The following is a 22,522-nucleotide window of genomic DNA, read 5'->3' on the forward strand; positions in this document are numbered from 1 at the left end:
AGATATATTTGCTTATTTCAAAAGGAAGCAGTATACAGAGAATTCACTAAAAACAAGAAAAACAATCAAAAGCCAAATAAAAATCTCCAGTACTCATAATATTCTGTTATATATTGTTATGTATTGCAGTGTACAATTCCTTGAAGCAGTCTGGCTGTGTACAATTTTGCAGCATCAGTTTATGTGGCGGAGGGACATAAGGACTGGTTGGGGCACAGAGTTGAACATTTGAGCATGATCTCTCTATAAAAGAAGAATTCTAATGATTTGTGACATGTTGATTGTAAAATCATTTTCAGTTACTAAAACTCAAAAGTCAGCAGGACTCACATTAACAATCCTCTTGGGTGTGATGATTAGTTGGAAGAAAAGGTTTAATTACACAGGGTTAAGTATGTTCCCATTTGAAGTAACAATATTTATTTTATTACAAAATTGCCTCTTTTGTTACTAGAAATGAATCAAATTTAAATGGTTAACTTATTTTACTTGTAAAATATATTGCCGGCTTGCTGGAAGGGACTTCTATTTCTAAGCAGTACAGAAAGCCACAGCCACCTGAAGCATTTTCCTTGAAGAAATATTTCATTTTCATGCCCTTTACCTTCTGAAAGTCCCTTCTACCCTCCTGCCCCTTCTCTCAGTGCCTCTTTTCTATGTAGAGGAGGAGCTGCATTCTTGTGGCGATTGGTTTAGCCTGTTGCCAACCGGGCAGCTGAGGGGCGTGGCTAGGCATGAGCCAGCTAGGCTCTAGCAAGAGCAGAAGTGGCTGTCCAAGTCAAAGCCACATTGTTGCCAGAGACGTGATGTTTCCTTCCCTCCCACCCTATGCATCACGACTGTGCAGCATTAGAAAATGCTGCATGGCAGTTTGTTGTTGGATGCACGGCCGCGTGTCCACACAGCTTACAGGGAACAGTGGTTTATTTATTTATTTATTTATTTATTTATTCAATTTTTATGCCGCCCTTCTCCTTAGACTCAGGGCGGCTTACAACATGTTAGCAATAGCACTTCTTAACAAAGCCAGCATATTGCCCCCACAATCCGGGTCCTCATTTTACCCACCTTGGAAGGATGGAAGGCTGAGTCAACCTTGAGCCGGTGATGAGATTTGAACCGCTGACCTTCAGATCTACAGTCAGATTCAGTGGCCTGCAGTATAGCACTCTTCCTGCTGCGCCACCCCGGCTCTTTGCTGTTTGCTTGTTTGTTTGCTTGTATGTATATATGTATATATGTGTATATATATATATATATATATATATATATATATATATATATATATATATATATATATATATATATATATATATATATATAAACAAACAAACAAACAAACAAACAAGCCCTGAAGAGAACCTGCGCTCCAGAAAATGGTGTTAGAAATATTAGTCCCAGTTTGCACAAAGTGAAACCTGTCAATATTAGCCTCAACTTACACATAGTGGAAACTGTCATAGCGGAACGTGTCATAGTGAAATCTGCAATCAAGAATGCAGTTGCACAAAGGACTATTAAAGCCTAAGAGGTTCAATTTGTCTACTAGATACTGGGGAATGATTGGATTAAATGCCAAACTGAAGTCAACACATAGCATTTGCACAAAACTGTTACTTTCCTTCACATGAGCCAAGCCCAGTTGAAGAACAGAAGAAATAGCATCCTCCTCTGTGGAAAGATTTGAATGGTAAGCAAACTGAAATGAGTCAAATGCTTCAGGAAAGCTACATACAATAATGTCCTTTATCAGCCTCTGAAAACATTTCATAAAGATGGATGTAAGTGCAACCGGACGGCAATCATTCCAGTGGTGGGATTCAAATAATTTAACAACAGGTTCTCTGCCCTAATGACCATCTGGGTAGGCATGGCTGGGTGGTCATGTGACTGGATGGGCATGTGACTGGGTGGGCATGGCCAACTCCATGTCATTCACATTGAAGGGTGCCTGGCCTTGCATGGCCTCTCCTCTGCACGCCCATCCCATCCCACCCCTCCACTCTACCCCACTCCTTGTCATGACAAGCTGCAGTGGAACCTCACTAAGTAGAACCATCATTCTTAGAGTGTAGGTCATTCAGCCAACTGCGAATCTTTTAACAATTGTGTCATCTAGCTCTTTTTTTACCATTTTGTGAAAGAGAACCAGACTGTTTGAAAGTTTTGTTATATTATGTCTGTAGCTAACCAATCATATATTGCACTAACAACTTTATCAAAGGAGATGATAAATCTAGTTTGAATGACATTAAAAACGGAGTTTACTGGTTGGGTTCACAGAAAACAGTGAACCACAGACAATTATTTTTTAGCCTATTATAAGGAACCCAATCATAACCTTGTAACAAGTATTTTTTTACATTCATGATTTCCCCTCCCTCATGTTTGAGGTGAGCTAAATAGCTTTTCATCACTTGGTGACTCAAAGTAGCTTTGATCTTTCCCATACCTACTCTACTTCTAAACCTTTAACCCTAATCCTAACCCTGTGCTATATAACTTCTGGCTTTGTGTGATGAATTATACAGGTCAGCCAACCCAACTAATTTAATGCAAAAAATGATTTAGCTTAAAAAATACTAACAAATACTGCCATGGATTAAGTTATGCCTTGCAGCTCTCCTGGGCATGTTGTCTCTAGATATTCACAGTTATCCAGATTGTCCCAAACATGCATTTTCAAAAGGAAACTTTGCTTCTAATCCAAGAAGCTTCTTTAGTTCTGACCTAATGGTGGAGGACAGAAGGATTAATATTCCTTTCAGTCATTTAGTTTAATAGGCGTTCTATACAGTGCTGCAGCCTCAGTATAGCCTCTATTACACCTAAAAAGCTTTATATTTTTGCATACAATTTTCACATACAAAAAAAGAAATCCCACCCACAGAGACCAGTTTCAAGAGAAACAATTCTTTGAAGATTAAACTCTTTTAAAGCAATCCTGCAGTGGTTCTCTAAATGGGCTTCCTTTCCTGTGCTGAGGATCCGAATGAATCCTGAAAACCAAAGGGCCTTTCTCTCTCCTTTTAGGAGCAAAAGGGCTAAAGGACAAGAGAGGGTTTTTTCTTTCTAAATGGCGTGGTTTGCCCAGGACACTCCTTCATATTTTGGGGGTTGCCCTTCCCCTCAACAATATGTAGCATTGTGCTTGCATGCCCTGGAGCCTAGCTGCAGCTGGAGTAAATCAGTATTAGGTAGCTAAAAATGCCAAATAACTGGTAGACTGCAATAAACCATACTATTACTAATAAAAACAAATACATACAAAGGCAGCATTGGGAGGACAGCATAAGTCTTCTGGCATACAAATCCAATTAATAATAATAAATAAGACAGCAAGTGCTGCCTCAGCAAAAAGCTGAAAAAACAGTGATCCATGTAGTTAGCTGCTGCAAGAAGATTGCACAGATGGATTACCAACAAAGTTATGACAAAGTACTCATAATGATGCATTGGAAGATTTATTGATTTATTTACTTGGATTTCTAGGTTGCCCTTCTCCAAGGGATTCAGGGCGGCTTACATAATAAAATGAGTACAAAATACAGAGTTTTAAAAACCCAAGTATAAACCTAAAACCTTTTATTGGCAATAAGGCATTTTAAAATGCTGGAATTACTTGTTAGAATTTTGATTATTTGTTTTAATAAATACCACTGAACCTGTTAGAATCTGTGCAATGTTGAGAGTTAAACTGAACATGCCACCTACTGGTGAATGGAATAGAGATTATACTCGTATAACCCTGTGGAAAATACCGATAAGACAGAGAAGAAAGTGGAAATACATAACACCTGCAGGGCTGCTGTGCTACCTACTGCTCTATATTATACTTATCTACTTCATGATTACTGGAACTCTAATGGTGAAAACACAGAAGATAAATTGACTTTCAATATCAGTAGTTATGTTTGACCTTATAGAGTGGATTGAAGGAGACATTTTGAAATATTCCTGGATTCCCTAAAAAGAACTAAATTCACTAATTATGAGACATAAAGTATTCCCTGAGGATCAACATCAAGATTGAGTCAACAATTTCCAGATTGACTTTCTGAGGTCAAAGATAATTGAGAAACTGGGGCTACTGAGCTATATTTAGACTTATCAAAGGCAGAGAAGATGTTTTAGTAGGGGGAAATAAATGGGTTGCAAAAAAAAATGGTGTTGATGTTTCAAAGCATTTATGATATTATGATATGGAATCACAGGGAGATAAAGTATTTAATGCAGTGGTTCTGAACCTGGGGGTCAGGAGTCCTTTGGGGGTTAAATGACCATTTCACAGGGGTCTCCGAAGACCATGGGAAAAGACAAATTTCCCTTGGTGTTAGGAATTAAAATTTCTATTCTGGCACCTTGAAAGATATTTTTACAATCCGACCAATCAGGCATTTACAGTGGGGGTGTCTCTCTCTAATCTTCCTGTCAATCAGTTTAAAGCTCTGTTGGGAGAATTGGCACTACACTTGTGGTTGGGGGTCACCACAACATGAGGAACTCTATTAAGGGTTCACGGCATTAGAAAACTTGAGAACTACTGATTTAATTAATAACATAAGTGTGAAGTTAGAAAGTGTTCTACAAGGATAATTAAATAATGATCAGAAAGCCCAGGAAATAGAGGAAATAATAGAGAGAACAGGGGAAAAGATAGAACAGACAAATCAACAAATAAAACAAGATATGGAGAAGGCAATAAAGACTTAGGAAATAATTCAGGGAAAATACATGCTAAAAGACCAAAACATGATATTGGATAAACCGAAAGATATTCTTGAAAAAAAAATAGAACCTTGGGCAGATCCTCTTGAGGCAGTCAAAGATAGTAGAGAAGGAAGAAATGCTTAGGTTAAACAGGAAAGATGTAGATAGAGATGAAGACCCAAGTTAGGAATTTGGGAGACAAGTCAAAAACAAATAAGAATTAAAATATGAAAATAGGCAAGATGATGGATAAATGGGCAATGATGGATAAAATCTTTTGTAGCACAAGATTGCCCTTATTAGGAATTAGAATAGAGGCAGAAAGAAGAAATAGGGGGAATAATATTATATATATTTCTATATAATATATTAAAATTACCTTATTTTTGGAGTATATGACACATTGAAGTATAAAATGCACCTTAGTTTTGGGAAAGGAAACTAGGGAAAAAAATTCTTCCTCTGCCTACCACTGTTCCCCGTAGGCTGCGTGCGTGAGCACGCGCGCCCCCCAAAATACCCCCCCGCGCACCCTTTTCTACAGGCGTGCAGTGCCCATCCCCCTGCCAGCCCACAGGGGGGGCGGGGGGAGGTGCCGGCAGTAGAAGGCGCTACCCCCCGCCCACCTGATCCTCCCCTCTCCTCCTCTTTCACCAAAAGAAAAGTGCGGAAGCTGCCTGCTTGAGCCTCATGTTGCTCCACCCCGCTTCGTCCTGCCTGTCATCCTCCGTTGTATTTTCGGGGGGGAGTGGCGGGAAAGCCCTGTGCCGGCCAGGAAAGCCGGCTTTGCTTTCCGTGAAAGCAGCATGCCTTTTAAACACGCTACTTTCCTGCACCTCTTTCCTGGGGGGGGAGTGGCCTCCTCCCCCCTCCCCCCAGGAAAGAGTTGCAAGAAAGCAGTGTGTTTAAAAGGCGTGCTGCTTTCATGGAAAGCAAAGCCGGCTTTCCTGGCCGGCACAGGGCTTTCCTGCCGCTCTCCCCCCAAAACACAACGGAGGTCCAGGATGACAGGTGAAGCGGGGTGGAGCAACACGAGGCTCAAGCTGGTGGCGGAAGACCTCCGTTGTGTTTTTGGCTGGGGGGGGCAGGAGGACCTTCCTGGCTTTCCCGGGCAGCTGGCTTGAGCCTTGTGCCGGTCAGCAAAGCCGGAGACGTGGAGAGAAAGGAAAGAGAGGGAGGGAAAGAGGAGAGGAAAGAAGGAGGGAGGGAGGGAAGGAAGGGAGAGAAAAGTGAACGAGAGGGAGAGAGAAAGGAAGGAAGAGAGGAAGGAAGGAAGAGATAAATATAAAGGGAGAGAGGGAGAAAGAGAGGGAGGGGAAGAGGGGAAGGAAGGAAAAGAGAGAGAGAAAGAGAAAAAAGTGGAAGGAAGAGAGAAGGAAAGAAAGGAAGAGAGAGAGAAAGAGAGAGAAGATAGGAAGGAAGAGAGAGTGAGAGAGAGCAAGAAAGAAAGAGTGAGAGAGGAGAGAGGAAGGAAGAGAGTGAGAGAAAGTGAGAGAGAGGAAGAAAGCAAGAGAGAGAGAGGAGTGGAAGGAAGAGAGAGGGAGAGAGAAATGATAGAAAAAAGGGGGGGAAAGAGAAATTAGAAAATGATTGAGGCAGAGAATGAGAGGAAAGAGAGAGAAACAGAGAGAGAAGTGACTCTTGATTTAAAGCATATGGTAAAAGCACTTAAATAATAACAGAGAGAAAAAAACCCAGCCCTCACCTGTTTTTATTAATAGTTATGTTTTTGGATTTGCTGGTTGTTTTAGTTTTAATAGTAATAGAGTTTGGTTTTGTTTTATTATTAATTTCTTTTAATAAAAAAGTAGGGATTTATTTATTTATTTATTTATTTATTCATACTTCTATGCCGCCCAGCCGCTCAGACACTATACTTTTCCGCCCACCCCGAAAAAAAATTAGACGGAACATTGCTGCCTACCACTTATTTGTCTGGCCAGTGTCCTTAGCCTGGTCAACTTCAACACATGAGATTTTTGGTTGTGAGCATGCGCACGCCCTCTCTCACTTCACTCACACATACTGCATTGGGTCTGATAAGTATCTTCAAAAGCACAGCTAATCATCGGAGGGAGCTCAAGTGAGTAAAGCAGGTGACAAATGGAAGCAGTAAGACAAGGCTTCAGCTATTACGGGTTGCAATTTTGGGCTCTGCACCACACATTTTCAGTCTCCAAACACTCTGTTTGAGAACCATTCAAGGCTTCGGGGATCACCAAATCACATTGCCGCCAATCGCCACCTGAAAATGCCATGTGACTGAGGAGAAAAATGGGGCACGCAGAGGCCTAAAATGCAATGCATGGAGGTGGTGATTGGCATTGATATGCTTTGGTGATCCCTGCAGCCTTGATCAGCTTGATCGGAGCATTTTGAGGCTGAAAATGCAAGGCATAGATCCCAAAAGCACAAGACATTGTCTGTGGCAATCTCTACAGCCAGGAAGAGAATGTGTGGAGGCTGAAGGGTGGGGGCCAGTGGGTGGGTGGGGCTACATTCGGAGTATAAATTTTCAGCATGTTTTATGGGGGGGGGGAGTGCATTTTATACTCCAAAAATACAGTAATAGCTATATATAAATATTAGATGTTGAAAGATGGCAACACTATGAATGTTTTAATGTTATTGTTATTGTCATTAGAATGGTGGATTAAAATGCTGAACAATTAAATAATAAAGGCCAATATTTTAACACAAATGATGTAAGTAACAAATAATACTAACACTACTACTTGTATTCAATGGAATGATACCCTGATGCCTCACTGTTCATGTATAGATATTGATGTATGTTCAAAAATAATAAAGAAACAAACAAACAAACAAACAAATATTTTTTAAAAAAAATAGAGTTGTAAGTGGTTTTGAGTGAAATTCTTGCATATTGGATAAAATGACCAAAATTGAATATCTGATCATAAATGTCATATTGATATGCAAAGCACAAATTAAACAGCAATAATAATAGCTCTTAGACTTATATACTGCTTCATAGTGCTTTACTGCCCTCTCTAAGCATATTACAGAATCAACATATTTCCCCCAACACTCTGGGCTCTCATTTTATTGATCTTAGAAGGATGGAAGGCTGAGTCAACCTTCAGCTCATCAAATTCGAACTCCTGGCAGTGAGCAGTGAGAATTCTAACCACTGCACCTCCACACTTCTAAATGGAGAAACTTATCATCAATTGATGCAACTTCCTGTTACTCCCATTTGATCCTGAATATAGAATCAAAAGCTGCCTTAAGATCAGTGACGGCAACATACATTGTTGGTTGAATGTTTTTCAAACAATGCTATAGGACCGAATATTGGTGCACATATTTTCTCTAATACCATTAAATAAATAAAGCAACAAACAAATAAAAATTATTTATAAACAAATGTCTGTATACCAACGAGGAAATAAATTTGTGCAGTTGTAATACATTACCCTTTCTGAAAAGTCAGGACTCCGGTAGTTTAAATCAAACTGGTTTATTCATGGCAAGAGAGATTACAACACACTGGAACGGTAGATTTGCCGGAATGAGGGCAACGGCTAACCCGTTGCCCTTTTATACTCTTTTAAAACGCGGGCTTTTCCCAACTGACACACATTTAACTTTCGCGGCTATTTTCTGAATAGCCGCGTCTTAACCAATCGCAGATTTTCTGCGAATATTTTTAACAAACACAACACCCCTCCCTCTTTGGCTGAGACCATGATTACGTGTTAATCCACGTCACATAGTCCTGCAAGCGGATTGGTGGCTTTACAGATCTCTGGGACCTGCGCAGTTCATTTTGCTGGGAGCTGCTTGCCTGGACGGCTGGCTCCGTTGCTCCGCTAAGGCTAGTCTCTGACGGGCCTGGTTGCGATGATGCATTTTGATCTTCGCCGGCCGCCAGGGGCAACAAGCAGCCATCGCTGGAGTCTCGAGGTGGTTCTGGTAAGTCCTCTATTGGTTTGTCTACAGTAGGCAAAATGTCTGGGTTAGTCTTCATTCTCTTGCGTAGTTGGTCGACATGCCGATGCCAACTGCGCCCATCTGTTAATATTACGATGTATGTTTTTAAACCTGTTTTATCTAGTACTGTTCCATCTTTCCATTTATCGTTGGAATCATAGTCTTTTGCATAAATTAAATCCCCGATGTTAAACTGTCTCTCACTTTGTACTTTTATTTCTTTTTGGTCATTCTGGTAATTTGGGTGAATTCTGTCTAATTTAGAACGGAGGTTTCTGCCCATTAAAAGTTCTGCCGGGCTTTTGTTTGTGGATGCTGACGGCGTAATATGCTGAATGGTTAGAAATTCATCAATTTGTTGTTGCCAATCTCCTAATGGTGCTTTGTTTAATGCTTCCTTTGTGGTTCTAACCATTCGTTCTGCTTGCCCATTAGCTTGGGGAAAATGAGGTGGAGTGAGCACATGCTTTATGCCCTGGTCTGCAAGAAATAGTTCCATTTGACGGGCTGTTAACTGAGGCCCGTTGTCAGATACCAAAATATCTGGAATACCATGTGTGGCAAACATTTTCCTTAATGCCTTTATAGTTGCGCTAGTAGTTGTGGATGCCATGAGTTCAATTTCCAGCCACTTGGAGTATGCATCCACAACCAGTAAAAAGGATTGGCCCCTGATTGGTCCTGCAAAGTCAATATGTATTCTAGACCAGGGCCCTCTTGGTGTTGGCCACTCTGATGGTGTGACTTTTGGTGGGTTGGGTCTTGTTCTCTGGCAGGGTACACAACCACCCACCCATGACTCTATGTCCTTGTCCAACCCTGGCCACCATAAATGACTTCTGGCAATAGTCTTCATTTTGACTATTCCTGGGTGACCTATATGCAATAACTGCAATGCTTGCTTCTGTAAGGATTTTGGAATAACAACCCTGTCTCCCCATAATATACAATCTTTTAACACATTTAATTCAAACTGTCTATTCTTAAAAGGTTGAAATTGGTTTGGTTGTTGTTCAATTGGCCATCCCTTTAATATCCATTGTTTAATGTATTTCAAAATTGGATCTACTTGTGTCTGATTGGCTATTTCTGTTGCTGTTAATAACGTTTGTTTACTAGTTTCAATTAATAAAACGCTTGAGGCAGGGGCTGGATCACTGACTAATTCTGTTTGGGGGCACCTGCTTAATGCATCAGCATTTCCTATCTCTTTCCCCCCCCTGTGGATTAATGTATAATTGTAAGCGGCTAGAAAAATAGTCCAACGAGTCATGCGAGGGGAAAGAAAGGCGGGAGTTTGTTTGTTTCCCGCCAAAATACCTAAAAGCGGCTTATGGTCGGTGATTAACGTAAAGGGCCGACCACAAAGGTAATAATGAAATCGTTTAACTCCAGCGACAAGGGCTAACGCCTCCTTGTCGAGCTGGGAGTAATTCCTTTCAGCTGCCGAAAGAGTTTTAGAATAATAGGCTATTGGGGCTTCTGTGCCGTCCGGAAAGTTATGGCTGAGAACGGCTCCTATGCCGAACGGTGAAGCGTCGCAGGTTAGGGACAAGGGCATAGCTACATTATATTGTACTAAGACACTGTTGGAGGAAAGTAAATTTTTTACTGCTGTGAAAGCGGCTTGTTCTTTTGGTCCCCACGTCCAGGCAGAGTCTTTCTTTAGGAGGTTATGAAGCGGTTCTGCCACCGTCGCTTTCTGTTTAAGAAAGACGGAATAAAAGTTAAGGAGTCCTAGGAATGCTTGTAAGTCTGTCTTATCTGAGGGGGTGGGGGCATTTCTTATGGCATCGACTTTGTCATTTGTGGGGTGAATTCCAAAACGATCTATTGTAAAACCCAAAAATTCAACTTTGGGCACAGCCCAAGAACATTTGTCTGCTTTTAAATGGAGTCCTGTTTCTTTAAATTTAGTTAAAACGCGCCTGATTCTGTCCCATAACTCAGATTTGGATGTGGCTGATATTAATACGTCGTCGAAATATGGAACGACCCCAGGAATATTATTTAAAATGCGTTCCATCAGACCCTGAAAGATACCCGGGGCGGTAGAGACTCCAAACTGGAGCCGGGTGCATTTAAAGGCACCTCTATGAGTTACGATTGTCTGGGCCTCAGAGGTGTCTTGATCTACGGTAAGCTGTTGATATGCCTGTGCCAGGTCCAACTTCGCGAAGATGGACCCATTTCCTAAGGTGTGCAAGAGTTGTTGCACTACTGGGATTGGATAGGCATTATGCTGTAGTGCTTTATTAATCGTGGCTTTATAATCTGCGCAAATTCTAATAGAGCCATCCGGCTTAACGGGCGTTACAATAGGGGTTTCCCATTTGGCATGATCAGTGGGAATTAAAATGCCCTGAGCTATCAATTTGTCCAATTGTTCATCCACTTTAGGCAAAAGTGGAATGGGAATTCTGCGGGGCTTTAATCGGATAGGCGAAATATTTGGGTCCAGATTAAACGATATGGGGCTGCCTGTATATTTACCCAGAGTGCTAGAAAAAAACTTCGGGAAATTCTTTCAACAGATCATTTGGGTCAAAAGAGTCACATACATTGTTAACCCCTGAAATTTCAATGCCTAAAGGTTGTAACCATCTAAGTCCCAGTAATGTGTGTTTAGGACCGTCAACCACTAACAGAGGTAAAAACCCTTGAAATTTTTTAAACGCAATAGGAACATTTAAGCATCCTAATACTGGAATTGAATGGCCCTGAAAATCACTCAAACCCGGTTCCCAAGGTTGCAAGTCAGTTTGTTTTACACGAGGTAAATATAATCTAAGTTTTTCCCAAGGCATTATGGAATGTCTGGAACCGGTGTCTAATTCCATTTGGCAGGGGTGGCCGTTGAGGAAAAGAGAAACAAATAGTTTATTTTCCGCAGCGGGGAAATTGCAGTTTACGGAAGAAGGGGAGTTACCTCGTTGGGTAGAAGAGGGCGAGTTGTCAGCCGGGTGGGAAACGTTGTGTGAAAACGGTGGTCGTCGATTCCTCGGTGAAAAATAGGGTCGTTGGTTCTGCTGAGTTGCTGGAGTTGGGTTGGCGGCGCGGCAGACTTCAGCGATGTGGCCGCGGCGCTGGCAACGGCGGCAATAGGCGTCCTTGAAATGGCAGCGAAAACGAGGGTGATTTCCGTTGCAGCCGGCACATCTGTCTGCACGGGAGGCTTCTTTGGCGTCATGGTCGGAGGCTCTTCGGATTTGGAGACAGGTGTCGTCTGGAGTAGCGGATTCCGAGTGTTTTTCATCAGGAGAGCAGTCGTGCCAAGGTGATTCATCAGGAATGTGATGAACGGTTGAGGTTGCGCGTTTAATTTCGGCAACAGATGTTTCAGATACCTCGGAGGCTTTTGCTGCCTTAAGAATGTCTTGGAGAGAGGCATCCTCATCAACTAAGTATTTCTTCTGGAGCGTGATATTGGTTAGACCGAAAATAAGGCGGTCAATCAATTGTTCCTCTGGATCCTTGTATTTGCACTTCGGAAGGAGTGCGCGTAGCCGAGTTATAAAATCGTTGGTGGATTCTCCGTCCGCTTGCCTCATCTGAGCGAATTGATGGCGGTATACGCGGACAGGAGTCGTCGGCTGGTAATGAGCGGCAAGTTTTGCTTGTAGAGTTGACCATGCGACAGTTTCCAGGGTGTCTGGGTCAACGAGTGTAGAGGCTAGGCTGTAGACTTCTGTGCCGCAATAAGCGAGGAATATAGCTTTCTTCCTCTCGTCATCGGCGTCATGTAGATTGCTCGCTTTCAGGAAAAATGTGAATTTGGACATATACGAGGTCCAAGCTTCCGTCTCGGAGTTGAATACAGGCGGCGGTGGAGCCATGGCCGAGTTCATGGCTGCGTTAGCGGGAGTTCGACCTCCTCGTCGCCACTGAAAAGTCAGGACTCCGGTAGTTTAAATCAAACTGGTTTATTCATGGCAAGAGAGATTACAACACACTGGAACGGTAGATTTGCCGGAATGAGGGCAACGGCTAACCCGTTGCCCTTTTATACTCTTTTAAAACGCGGGCTTTTCCCAACTGACACACATTTAACTTTCGCGGCTATTTTCTGAATAGCCGCGTCTTAACCAATCGCAGATTTTCTGCGAATATTTTTAACAAACACAACACTTTCCCTTTTCTCTGTAAAGCTATGCATACCATATTGTAATGATCAATGTTTCCAGCTGTTTAGCAACTTTAAGCACTGATGGGCTACTGCTTATACAGTTTGGTGCTCCAACCCGGTAGAAAATTCCAGGATGCGCACACAACTGCTGGTCCCTGAAGTGCACATGTGTGCCCCCGTGTGAGATTTGCCTTCTTCACATGCACAGCAAGCAAAATCTCAAATGAGGATGCTCACGTAAGCGAGATTTTGGCAATTTTTGACGATTTTTGCTTCTGCACATGCGCATAAATCTCACTCATGCACACATCCATGCATGAGATTTCACTTGCTGCGCATACGCAGAAGCTAAATCTCATGCCAACAGACAATCCCGCACCCCCTGGAAGCACACTCACTCACTATACCCTCGGAGGGCGCACCGGTAGCATTAAAGACAAGCAGCCCTTCACTGACTTTCATCCTTGTTGTCTCTTTTGTTCAACAGAAGGTTCACCAGCCTATAATTTGTATATATTATTTACCAAGTGAAAATAATACTGGCCATATATACCTCTCCATTATGACATGTATATCTATTTACCCATGACTTGGCCTATAATCTTGGTTATTCTTCTTCATTTGATAAGCAAATGTTATACATTTTGTTTAGAGCATGTTACTTGCATGGTTCCCACATACTGTACCTAAAAAGACTCTGTTTAAGATAAATTTGTAGAAATGCAATGATGCAATTTTATCTATTCTGCTCTCAGAAAAAGTGATGGTGAACCTTTTTTTGCATGGCTGCCAAAACTGTTAAGTTGGAAGGAACTGGAGTCAAAGTCGCCAACAACAACAGCTTGTTAACTTCTGACAGGAACGACATGGTGAGGAATGACAGTTCAGTATATAGCCGGCGCAACAGTAAGACTGGCCAATCGACTAGCCAGGAATCTCCCACTACTTCTTTAACAACCCAGCAACAGTATAGCAACCAATCAGACTGCACAGTAACCCCAACCAATTACAACTCATTATGAACATAACACTCCTTTCCCCTTATGTTGGCACATGCATAATTGGCGAAGTAGGCAGGTCTACACCAGACTCGCTCAGATCAGTGAAGAGGAGCCATGCTGTTGGACACGCCCTGAGGCCTGGCCAGGCCTGAACTGCCCAACTGGTCGTCAGCTGTGGGAGAAAATCTCTGTGTCACAGACTACCCCAAAACAGCTGACATAGGGAAACACCTCTCATGCCCTCAGATAGGACTCCATCTGCCACACTTTATACAGAATTAAAAATACCAGCCATTCTACTTTCATTGTAATGGACAGTAGTTCTACTTACTGCTACATTTTGGTGGAGGTGACCATCCATTCTTTGTGCATTCAATCACTTTTTCTCCATTATCTGGTTCAAAAGTAAATCCAGTGTCACAACGAATTTGAATTAAATCCCCATCCTGATATATAGTTCTTTGAGGTCGGAAAGTACCATTAGATATTCTTGGAGAGTTGCATGTAATTTCTAAAGAAAATAAATAATGCATTGTATAAAAAAGGAAAACTCATATCAGATTGTAGTTATTGCTTTCCATAAGTATAGATAACAATATCATTACTAGTTTTATTATCTATATACCGGTGGCATCAAAAGAACATTTAAATCAATAGACATACATACTGATGGGCACAAATAACTTAAAACTACTATTTTAGAACCTAAAATATACTGTGAAATTAGTCATTTTGATTAAAAGTGCTTTTAATAGCCTTGTATTTATTTGAAAGATCATAAATAAATTCAGAAAGTTGTTACTATAGATTCCCTTTATAATCTCAGAAAATGTATCTCCCATATTTAACTCCTTACATAATTTATATAAATAACTATGGTTAATCTTATCAAAGACTTTATACACATCTAATTTCAAAATTCTCAATTTCCTGTTAGTTACATAGTAGCATCGTGCATCACAATGACAGCAGTTCTTATTGATTCACTTATCTTCCTTCCCTTTACAAACCCATATTGATCTTCCTCAATGATTTTTGGCAAAATATTCTCAATTCTATTTGCTAATATCTTCATAAATATTTTATAATCCTGATTTGCCAAACTGATAGGATGATAGGAACCAGGGTCCCTTAAATCCCTGTCCATTTTCAGGATGATGACAATCTCTCACATCCTCCATGTCTGTAGGATATTATAAGTTTGAATGGAACCCTTTGATGAATAAGAATTGCCACACCTTTACTATTTTGGTTACCCCAAAACTCATATATCGATTTCCAATTATTATCAATTATAAGTTTATCATTTCTTTGATGTTGTTTATGCATTTCTGTTAAAACCATAATATCCACCCGATTATCCCTGACCATCCTTAATATTCTATAACATTTCAAATTCGATCCCAATCCATTCATATTTAAAGCCATAATAGTCCAATCACTCATTATCTATAATTATGTTCCCTTTTCCTATTTGTAATTTTCCTAATTTACTTATTTTTCTCCTTTTTACCCTGCTCTCTCACACACACACACGCACACACCAAGATCCTACCACCTTGATCCCCCTCTCCTCTAGGGAAGGGCAACAAGTTGAATACTTGTCCTTCCCTGAAGGCATCAATCCTGATTACACCGCCACCATGTGGCTCCTTTAATAGCAATTTTTTTAAGTCCCCTCACTCCCTTCCTTAATTTTTCCTTTAACATTCAGTTCTTTTTGTATTCTGCTATTCCCTTCCTTCCATAAAAAGAAGAAGGGAAACCTAACAGATAGAAGGCTCCAAAAAGCAATTACACAAAAGAAAGAGTCATTGACAAGTCTTCACTTCAGCAATCTCTTCAATTTCTTGGTTTCTTTCCTTTTTCTCTTCTTAAAGTTGCAATATGTGCCTCTAGGACCCTCAGTTGTTCTTCTCTTCCCTTCTCCTCCAGCTTTGCCTGAAGGGTATCCTCTGGAGTTCCCCTTCCACTTGAATCAGTTGTTATAGTAGCCCTTCTTCCTTCAACAGCTGCAACTCTTGCCCCACTGGATTCTCTGCTTTCTCCTCTTTGATCTCTCCATTCTTCCAATTCTATGCCCAGTTGTTGCAACAAATTTCTTCCCTCCTTAAATGTGTGTGCTCTATACATCTGATTTCCTTAATACACCAGAATGGCTGCAGGAAATCCCCATGTAAATTTGACAACATTCCGGAACAAAAGAGTTGTAATTGGTCTCAATGCAGCCCTTTCCTGTAGAGTTTGCCTAGAGAGGTCCCTTAAAATTCTTATCTCATTTCCATCGTATTTAAGATCTGCCATCATAAATGTTTATAAAGCTTTTCAGCCTTCCTTTCACTTGCAAACACAACAACAATATCTCTTTGTCTTTGCGGATCTCTGTGACCGATACTCCAATGGGCCCGCTCAATGTCTTGTTCATCACTATCTACGTAATTTGCTTTGAGCCCTTGTTGCATTGCCTCAGGTAATCTCAGTCCTTCTCCAAACTCAGACTTAAAGTCATGAAAACGTAAGATACGTCTCCTCTGGTGATCTTCGAAATTTGCTATTCTGAAATTGTGTTGTTTTATAATATTGAAACATAGAAACATAGAAGACTGACGGCAGAAAAAGACCTCATGTTCCATCTAGTCTGCCCTTATACTATTTCCTGTATTTTATCTTAGGATGGATATATGTTTATCCCAGGCATGTTTAAATTCAGTTACTGTGGATTTATCAACCACGTCTGCTGGAAGTTTCGATCGTGTCCCCCCTTTTCCTTCTGTCCTCCAGACTATACAGATTGAGTTCATTAAGTCTTTCCTGATACATTTTATGCTTAAGACCTTTCACCATTCTTGTAGCCCGTCTTTGGACAACCCCACTGTAAATGCCAGATTGGTTGGATTGTAAAAATATGTTCCAAGGCACCAGAATAGAAGCTTTAGTTCTTAACACCATGGGAAATTTGTCACTATGGGCTTTAAGCAACCCTGTGAAATGTTCATTCGATCTCTAAAGGGGTCCCAACTGCCAGGTTGAGAACCACATGGAAAATTCTACATTATTCTACATGGATAATCATGCTACAGAAATGGCATGTATGCATAAAATAAACCAACATATCCACAAAGTTCTTGTGATACTTGTGGTGGAACTGCTGGTTCTGGAAAAGATGGAACTGTTAAAATTGTGAAACGTCCCTCATTAGACTTTCACTACTCTACTAGTACCAAGATCAAATGCAAAGCAATGTTTTCTAGCTGTAACTAAAAAAGTTCCTACATTCTTGTTAGCAACTACATTGGAATTTCTTTTGGTCTTCGTATGTTAACAGTTTATAAATCTCTTAAAAACAGAAATATGTTGTAAGTCAGGTCTGAAGTTTATTGTCGGCAAAACTAATTCCTGATTACATTCAATGATATATCAGATTTTTAAAGAGATTAACAGAGTTGGAAGGGACCTTGAAGGTCATGTAGTCCAACCAATTTAATACCACCGACAATACTGCTACCCTTCAAAAAGACCTTGACCACGTAGCAGAATGGTCTAAAACCTGGCAACTTCAAATCTCCACCACTAAATTCTCTGTCTTACACATTGGTAAAAAGAATCAGAATACTAAATATAAACGTGGAGGAATTGAACTTACTGATAACCCTCAATCTGTCAAAGACCTTGGAGTACTCATATCCAATGAGTCCTAGAGCCCACTGCAACAACATTGCCAAAAAGGCTTTAAGAGTTATTAACCTAATCCTATGCAGCTTCTTCTCTGGTAATTTTGAACCAAGACTCCTAGAGGATTCCTCTGAACCCAGCTACCGGGAGCCCCGATGCCCAGCTGACTACCCGGCGCGAAACCGGCCCAGAGCCCTAGCGCCGTGCAGATCCCCGGGGACCCCAACACCTCAAGGATTCCCCTGCACACCCACCTACCGGGAGCCCAGCTACCTACCTATTGGAGACCAACTATCTGCCTGGCGTGAAACCGGCCCAGAGCCCCAGCGCCAGGACCCCCCCACCAGCTAAGTCAGGAGTACTCTACAGAGATCTCCAAAAGCTAGGAGGTCTCCCCACAGCCTCTGAAGCCCCAGCAAAAAATCCACAAGCCCTCAGCGACCTCCCTCCCCACCGCCGCCATTACCTCATGGCTGAAGACCAGCTCCGCTCCTCATAAACCTCTATCCTTCATAAACCTAAAATCGCCCAGCTTGCAGTGAAGCTCCAACCCCTTCTAGCGGCTGAAAATAAAATAACATTGCAGCCACTTCCATTCCAAAGCTACAGATCCTAACAGAATCTTCAAACAGAAGCTCCAACCCCATCTAGTGGCTGAAAATATCATTGCAGCCACTTCCATCTCCTACAGATTCTCACAGAATCTTCAAACAGAATTCCAATTTTCACCCCCCAAACAATGCCTTCCAAGAAGAAACCCCAAGCAAACCTAGTAAACATTCCTGTTAACAATTGCGTTATATGCAACACTAATGTAAATACACAAGAAGGAACAACAAAGTGCCAATCCTGCAAAAAATTGGCTCACCATACCTGCCTCAACATCAACAAACATGTTGCCACCTTCCTCAACGACAATCCCTCATTCTACTATTTCTGCCCATTCTGCACACCCAAATCAGACTCATTCAACAACCTGTCCGAAGTAATCTTATCTGCAGTCTCAAAAACCCATCAATCATATACCGAAAGTATCGAACCACGGTTCACCTCCATAGAAAAAAATATACAAGACCTGATAATTGCCATAACACCTAATCATCCACCCTGCAACACCCCACCACCACCACCACCACCATACTCCCAACCCAGACCACCAAAACCTCTTCCTCTAAACCCTACCACCGACATCTCCACCCTGGTGAACGATGCCATGGAAAGGGCACAAAAACGCCACAATGCCATCCTTTTTGGCCTTGAGGAAAACGGGGAAACTGACTTAACAAATATACAAAACATTATCCACAATCAACATCCTCAAACAATTACCCCTGATGACATCTTAGAGGTTTCCAGAAGCGGCCCCACACTAAAGTACAGCGACGGTTCAACGGCCCCCCGACTGTGCAGAATAGTCTGCACAAACGAAACTTCCAAACAACAATTCATCAGGACCATGAACTCCATCGCCAGAAACTACACCAAATACAACAAACTCAGATGCAGACCAGACCTAACATTACTCCAACGTATCCGCTCCCGTGAATTACGTGCTGAACTTAGGAGACGTCGTGAACTCGGGGAAAATAACCTTTTCATTGACTACCGTTCTGATTGCATCAGAACCAGAACCCACAACCCTCCCTTCATCCCCAAACCCACTACCCCTCCTGCCCCTCCCCAACCTTCCCACACTCCTCTGCCCACCATCCCTCATCAACAATCTGACCTCCCCAGCACCTCCAGCATTGAATAGGAAAACGCGCCCCTTACTACCTCGCCTCAATCCCACCCCAACTCAACCCAATTAAATCTCATCCCTGAACACAAATTCAATCTCAAATGCAAACTCATCAATGCAAGAAGCTTAATCAATAAGTTATCTGAATTCCTCCTTCTACTCGACACCAACCTATTTGACCTAATCTTTGTCTGCGAAACATGGTTGAATTGTTCCTTTCCTGACTCCATCATCACGCATAATAACTACCTAGTTTTCCGGTCTGACCGCGAATCCCGCAGAGGAGGTGGTGTAGCCTTATTCTATAAAAGCTCACTCAATCTAAAAAACATTCAAGTAGCTCATGATTTATCCCTTCCTGAAACCTTAATCTGCGATCTCTCCCTCAACACTACTCTCCGCTTTTTACTGTGCTATAGAGCTCCAAACTATGACACTACTCATGCATCAAAATTAACCTCCCTACTAACATGGGCATCCTCCTGCCCCTATCCCATCATCTTCCTAGGTGACCTTAACCTACCACACATCAACTGGACACTAAATGAATGCTCCACAGAACCCATACATACCACTATTTATAACACCGTCACCAGCCTGGGACTAGAACAACTAGTATCCAACAATACCAGACTCAACAACTGTCTCGACCTCATCTTCTGTAATAGCAAAAGTGCTATTTATGGACTGCATATCATAGAACCCTTCTCCAACAGCGACCATAGTATGATCAACTTCAACCTCAACCTACACCATCATAACACTCAACAGAACAACACGGCACCTAAGTACAATTTCAGGAAAGCCAACTACGAACTCATAGACGCCAATCTCTCACTAATCAACTGGCATTCCCTGTTCTCCAACTGCATCACCATTGATGAACTTTACAACACGTTCTTACACCAAATTAATAATCTCATAAATCTGCATGTCCCTATTACCTCTCCTAGAAGAAAACAAAAAAATAACATTCCTGTCTCAATAAGGAAACTTCAAACCAAAAAAAGATCCCTCTGGCGTAGAAACAAAAAAGGTCCAGTAACCAACTTTAAAAGCCGCTACAGAAGCATATGCCAACAAATAAAAGCAGAATGTCTCAACTACCACAGTGAACAAGAGGAAAACCTCCTACGCTCCAAATCTAACCGTGCCTTCTACAACTTCGTCAACAACAAACTTAACGACTCCAGACCTATTCCACCTCTCGTAGGACCACACAACATAGAATACCACGATGACCCATCCAAAGCTAACCTTTTCAACTCCTTTTTTGGCTCCGTTTTTGTTAACAGTAATGGCTCATCCCCCCTCTTCGCAAACCGCACTTCTAACTCATTAAGAAACCTAACCCAAATCATCTTCACTACAGACTACATTGAAAAAGCAATCCGTGATCTCAAACCTTCCCTATCTGTTGGACCAGATGGTCTTTGTGCATACTTCTTAAGAAAACTTTCTTCTGCCATAGCTGAGCCCTTAAGCATTATCTTCCAAAAATCCTTCAGGACCAGTACTCTCCCCAAGCTGTGGTCTAAAGCAGTAGTCATCCCCATCTTCAAAAAAGGAGACCCATCACTAGTTGACAACTACCGACCAATATCACTATGCTGCGTCCCTTGTAAAATCATGGAATCAATCATAAATCGATCAATCACCCTTTACCTAGAATCTAATAACCTACTATCAAAAAAACAATTTGGATTCAGAAAGAAACTATCCTGCAACCTACAACTACTTCACTGCAAAAACATCTGGACTACCCACCTTGATCAAGGAAAATCCATAGATGCAATTTATATCGACTTCTGCAAAGCCTTTGACTCAGTGGTTCATGACAAACTTCTCCTAAAACTCAAATCCTATGGCATCTCAGGACTCCTCCACAACTGGATTACTGCATTCCTGTCAAACAGGCAACAAGTTGTCAAAATCGGAAGCGCCATTTCCTCCCCTGTCCCTGTCAAAAGCGGCGTTCCCCAAGGCAGTGTACTAGGTCCTACTCTTTTCATCCTATACATCAACGACCTCTGTGATAATATCGCAAGCAACTGTGTGCTCTTTGCCGATGATGTAAAACTTTTCAACACCACTGACAACACACTCACTCTCCAAAAAGACCTTGACTATGTTTCAGATTGGTCTAACATCTGGCAACTTCGAATCTCATCCAACAAATGCTCTACCCTCCACATCGGCAAAAAGAACCCAAACCTCATATATGAACTGAACAAACAAATTCTCACAGCAAACCCACACTCAGTAAAAGACCTCGGAATACTAATTTCAAATGACCTAAGTGCTAAAGCCCACTGCAACAATATTGCCAAAAAGGCTTCCAGAGTTGTAAACCTGATTCTACGTAGCTTCTGCTCTGGCAATCTCACACTACTGACCAGAGCCTACAAAACCTATGCCAGGCCCATCCTCGAATATAGCTCATCTGTCTGGAACCCTCACCACATCTCAGACATCAACACTCTCGAAAACGTCCAAAGATACTTCACCAGAAGAGCCCTCCACTCCTCCACCCGAAACAGAATACCCTACGAAAACAGACTAACTATCCTGGATCTTGAAAGCTTAGAACTGCGGCGCCTAAAACAAGATTTAAGTACTGCCCACAAAATCATTCGCTGTAATGTCCTTCCGGTCAACGACTACTTCAGCTTCAACTTCAGCTTCAGCAACAACACAAGAGCATGCAACAGCTTCAAACTCAATGTTAATCGCTCCAAACTTGACTGTAAAAAATATGACTTTAACAATCGAGTCGTCGAAGCGTGGAACTCATTACCTGACTCAATAGTGTCAACCCCCAACCCCCAACATTTCTCCCTCAGACTCTCCTCGATTGACCTCTCCAGGTTCCTAAGAGGCCAGTAAGGGGTGTACATAAGTGCACTGTTGTGCCTTTCGTCCCCTGTCCAATTGTCTTTCCTTTCCATTTTATCATATATATCCTCCCCTTCCCACCTACTTCTCTTCCTCTTCACTTCCTATCTTTTATATACCACTTAATGTCTATTCCCTTTCATATGTATTGTATATTGGACAAAGAATAAATAAAATAAAAATAAATAAATAAAATAAAAAATAAAAATAACAGGAGCTTACAAAACATTTGTCAGACCAATCCTAGAATACAGCTCACCTGTATGGAACCAACATTGCATATCTGACATCAACACAATTGAGAGAGTCCAGAAGTATTTCACAAGAAGAGTCCTTCACTCCTCTTTTCACAACAAAATACGTTACTCCACCAGACTTGAAATTCTTGGTTTAGACAACTTACAACTCCGTCGTCTCTGT

General features: G+C 41.6%; 1 protein-coding gene across 3 annotated transcripts in view; it reads right to left on the reverse strand.

Annotated features, from left to right (window-relative positions):
• The window catches only part of LOC139155876 (complement factor H-like), a 96,606-nt gene that overhangs the window by 48,267 nt on the left and 25,817 nt on the right, over nucleotides 1-22,522 (reverse strand). For all 3 annotated transcript variants that reach the window (XM_070731218.1, XM_070731219.1, XM_070731220.1), the window contains exon 6: nucleotides 14,126-14,305. In XM_070731218.1, coding sequence (XP_070587319.1) covers nucleotides 14,126-14,305 — 180 coding nt within the window. The remainder of the gene's footprint in view (nucleotides 1-14,125; nucleotides 14,306-22,522) is intronic.

Source organism: Erythrolamprus reginae, unplaced genomic scaffold (assembly GCF_031021105.1).
Source record: "Erythrolamprus reginae isolate rEryReg1 unplaced genomic scaffold, rEryReg1.hap1 H_8, whole genome shotgun sequence".
NCBI lineage: Eukaryota > Metazoa > Chordata > Lepidosauria > Squamata > Dipsadidae > Erythrolamprus > Erythrolamprus reginae.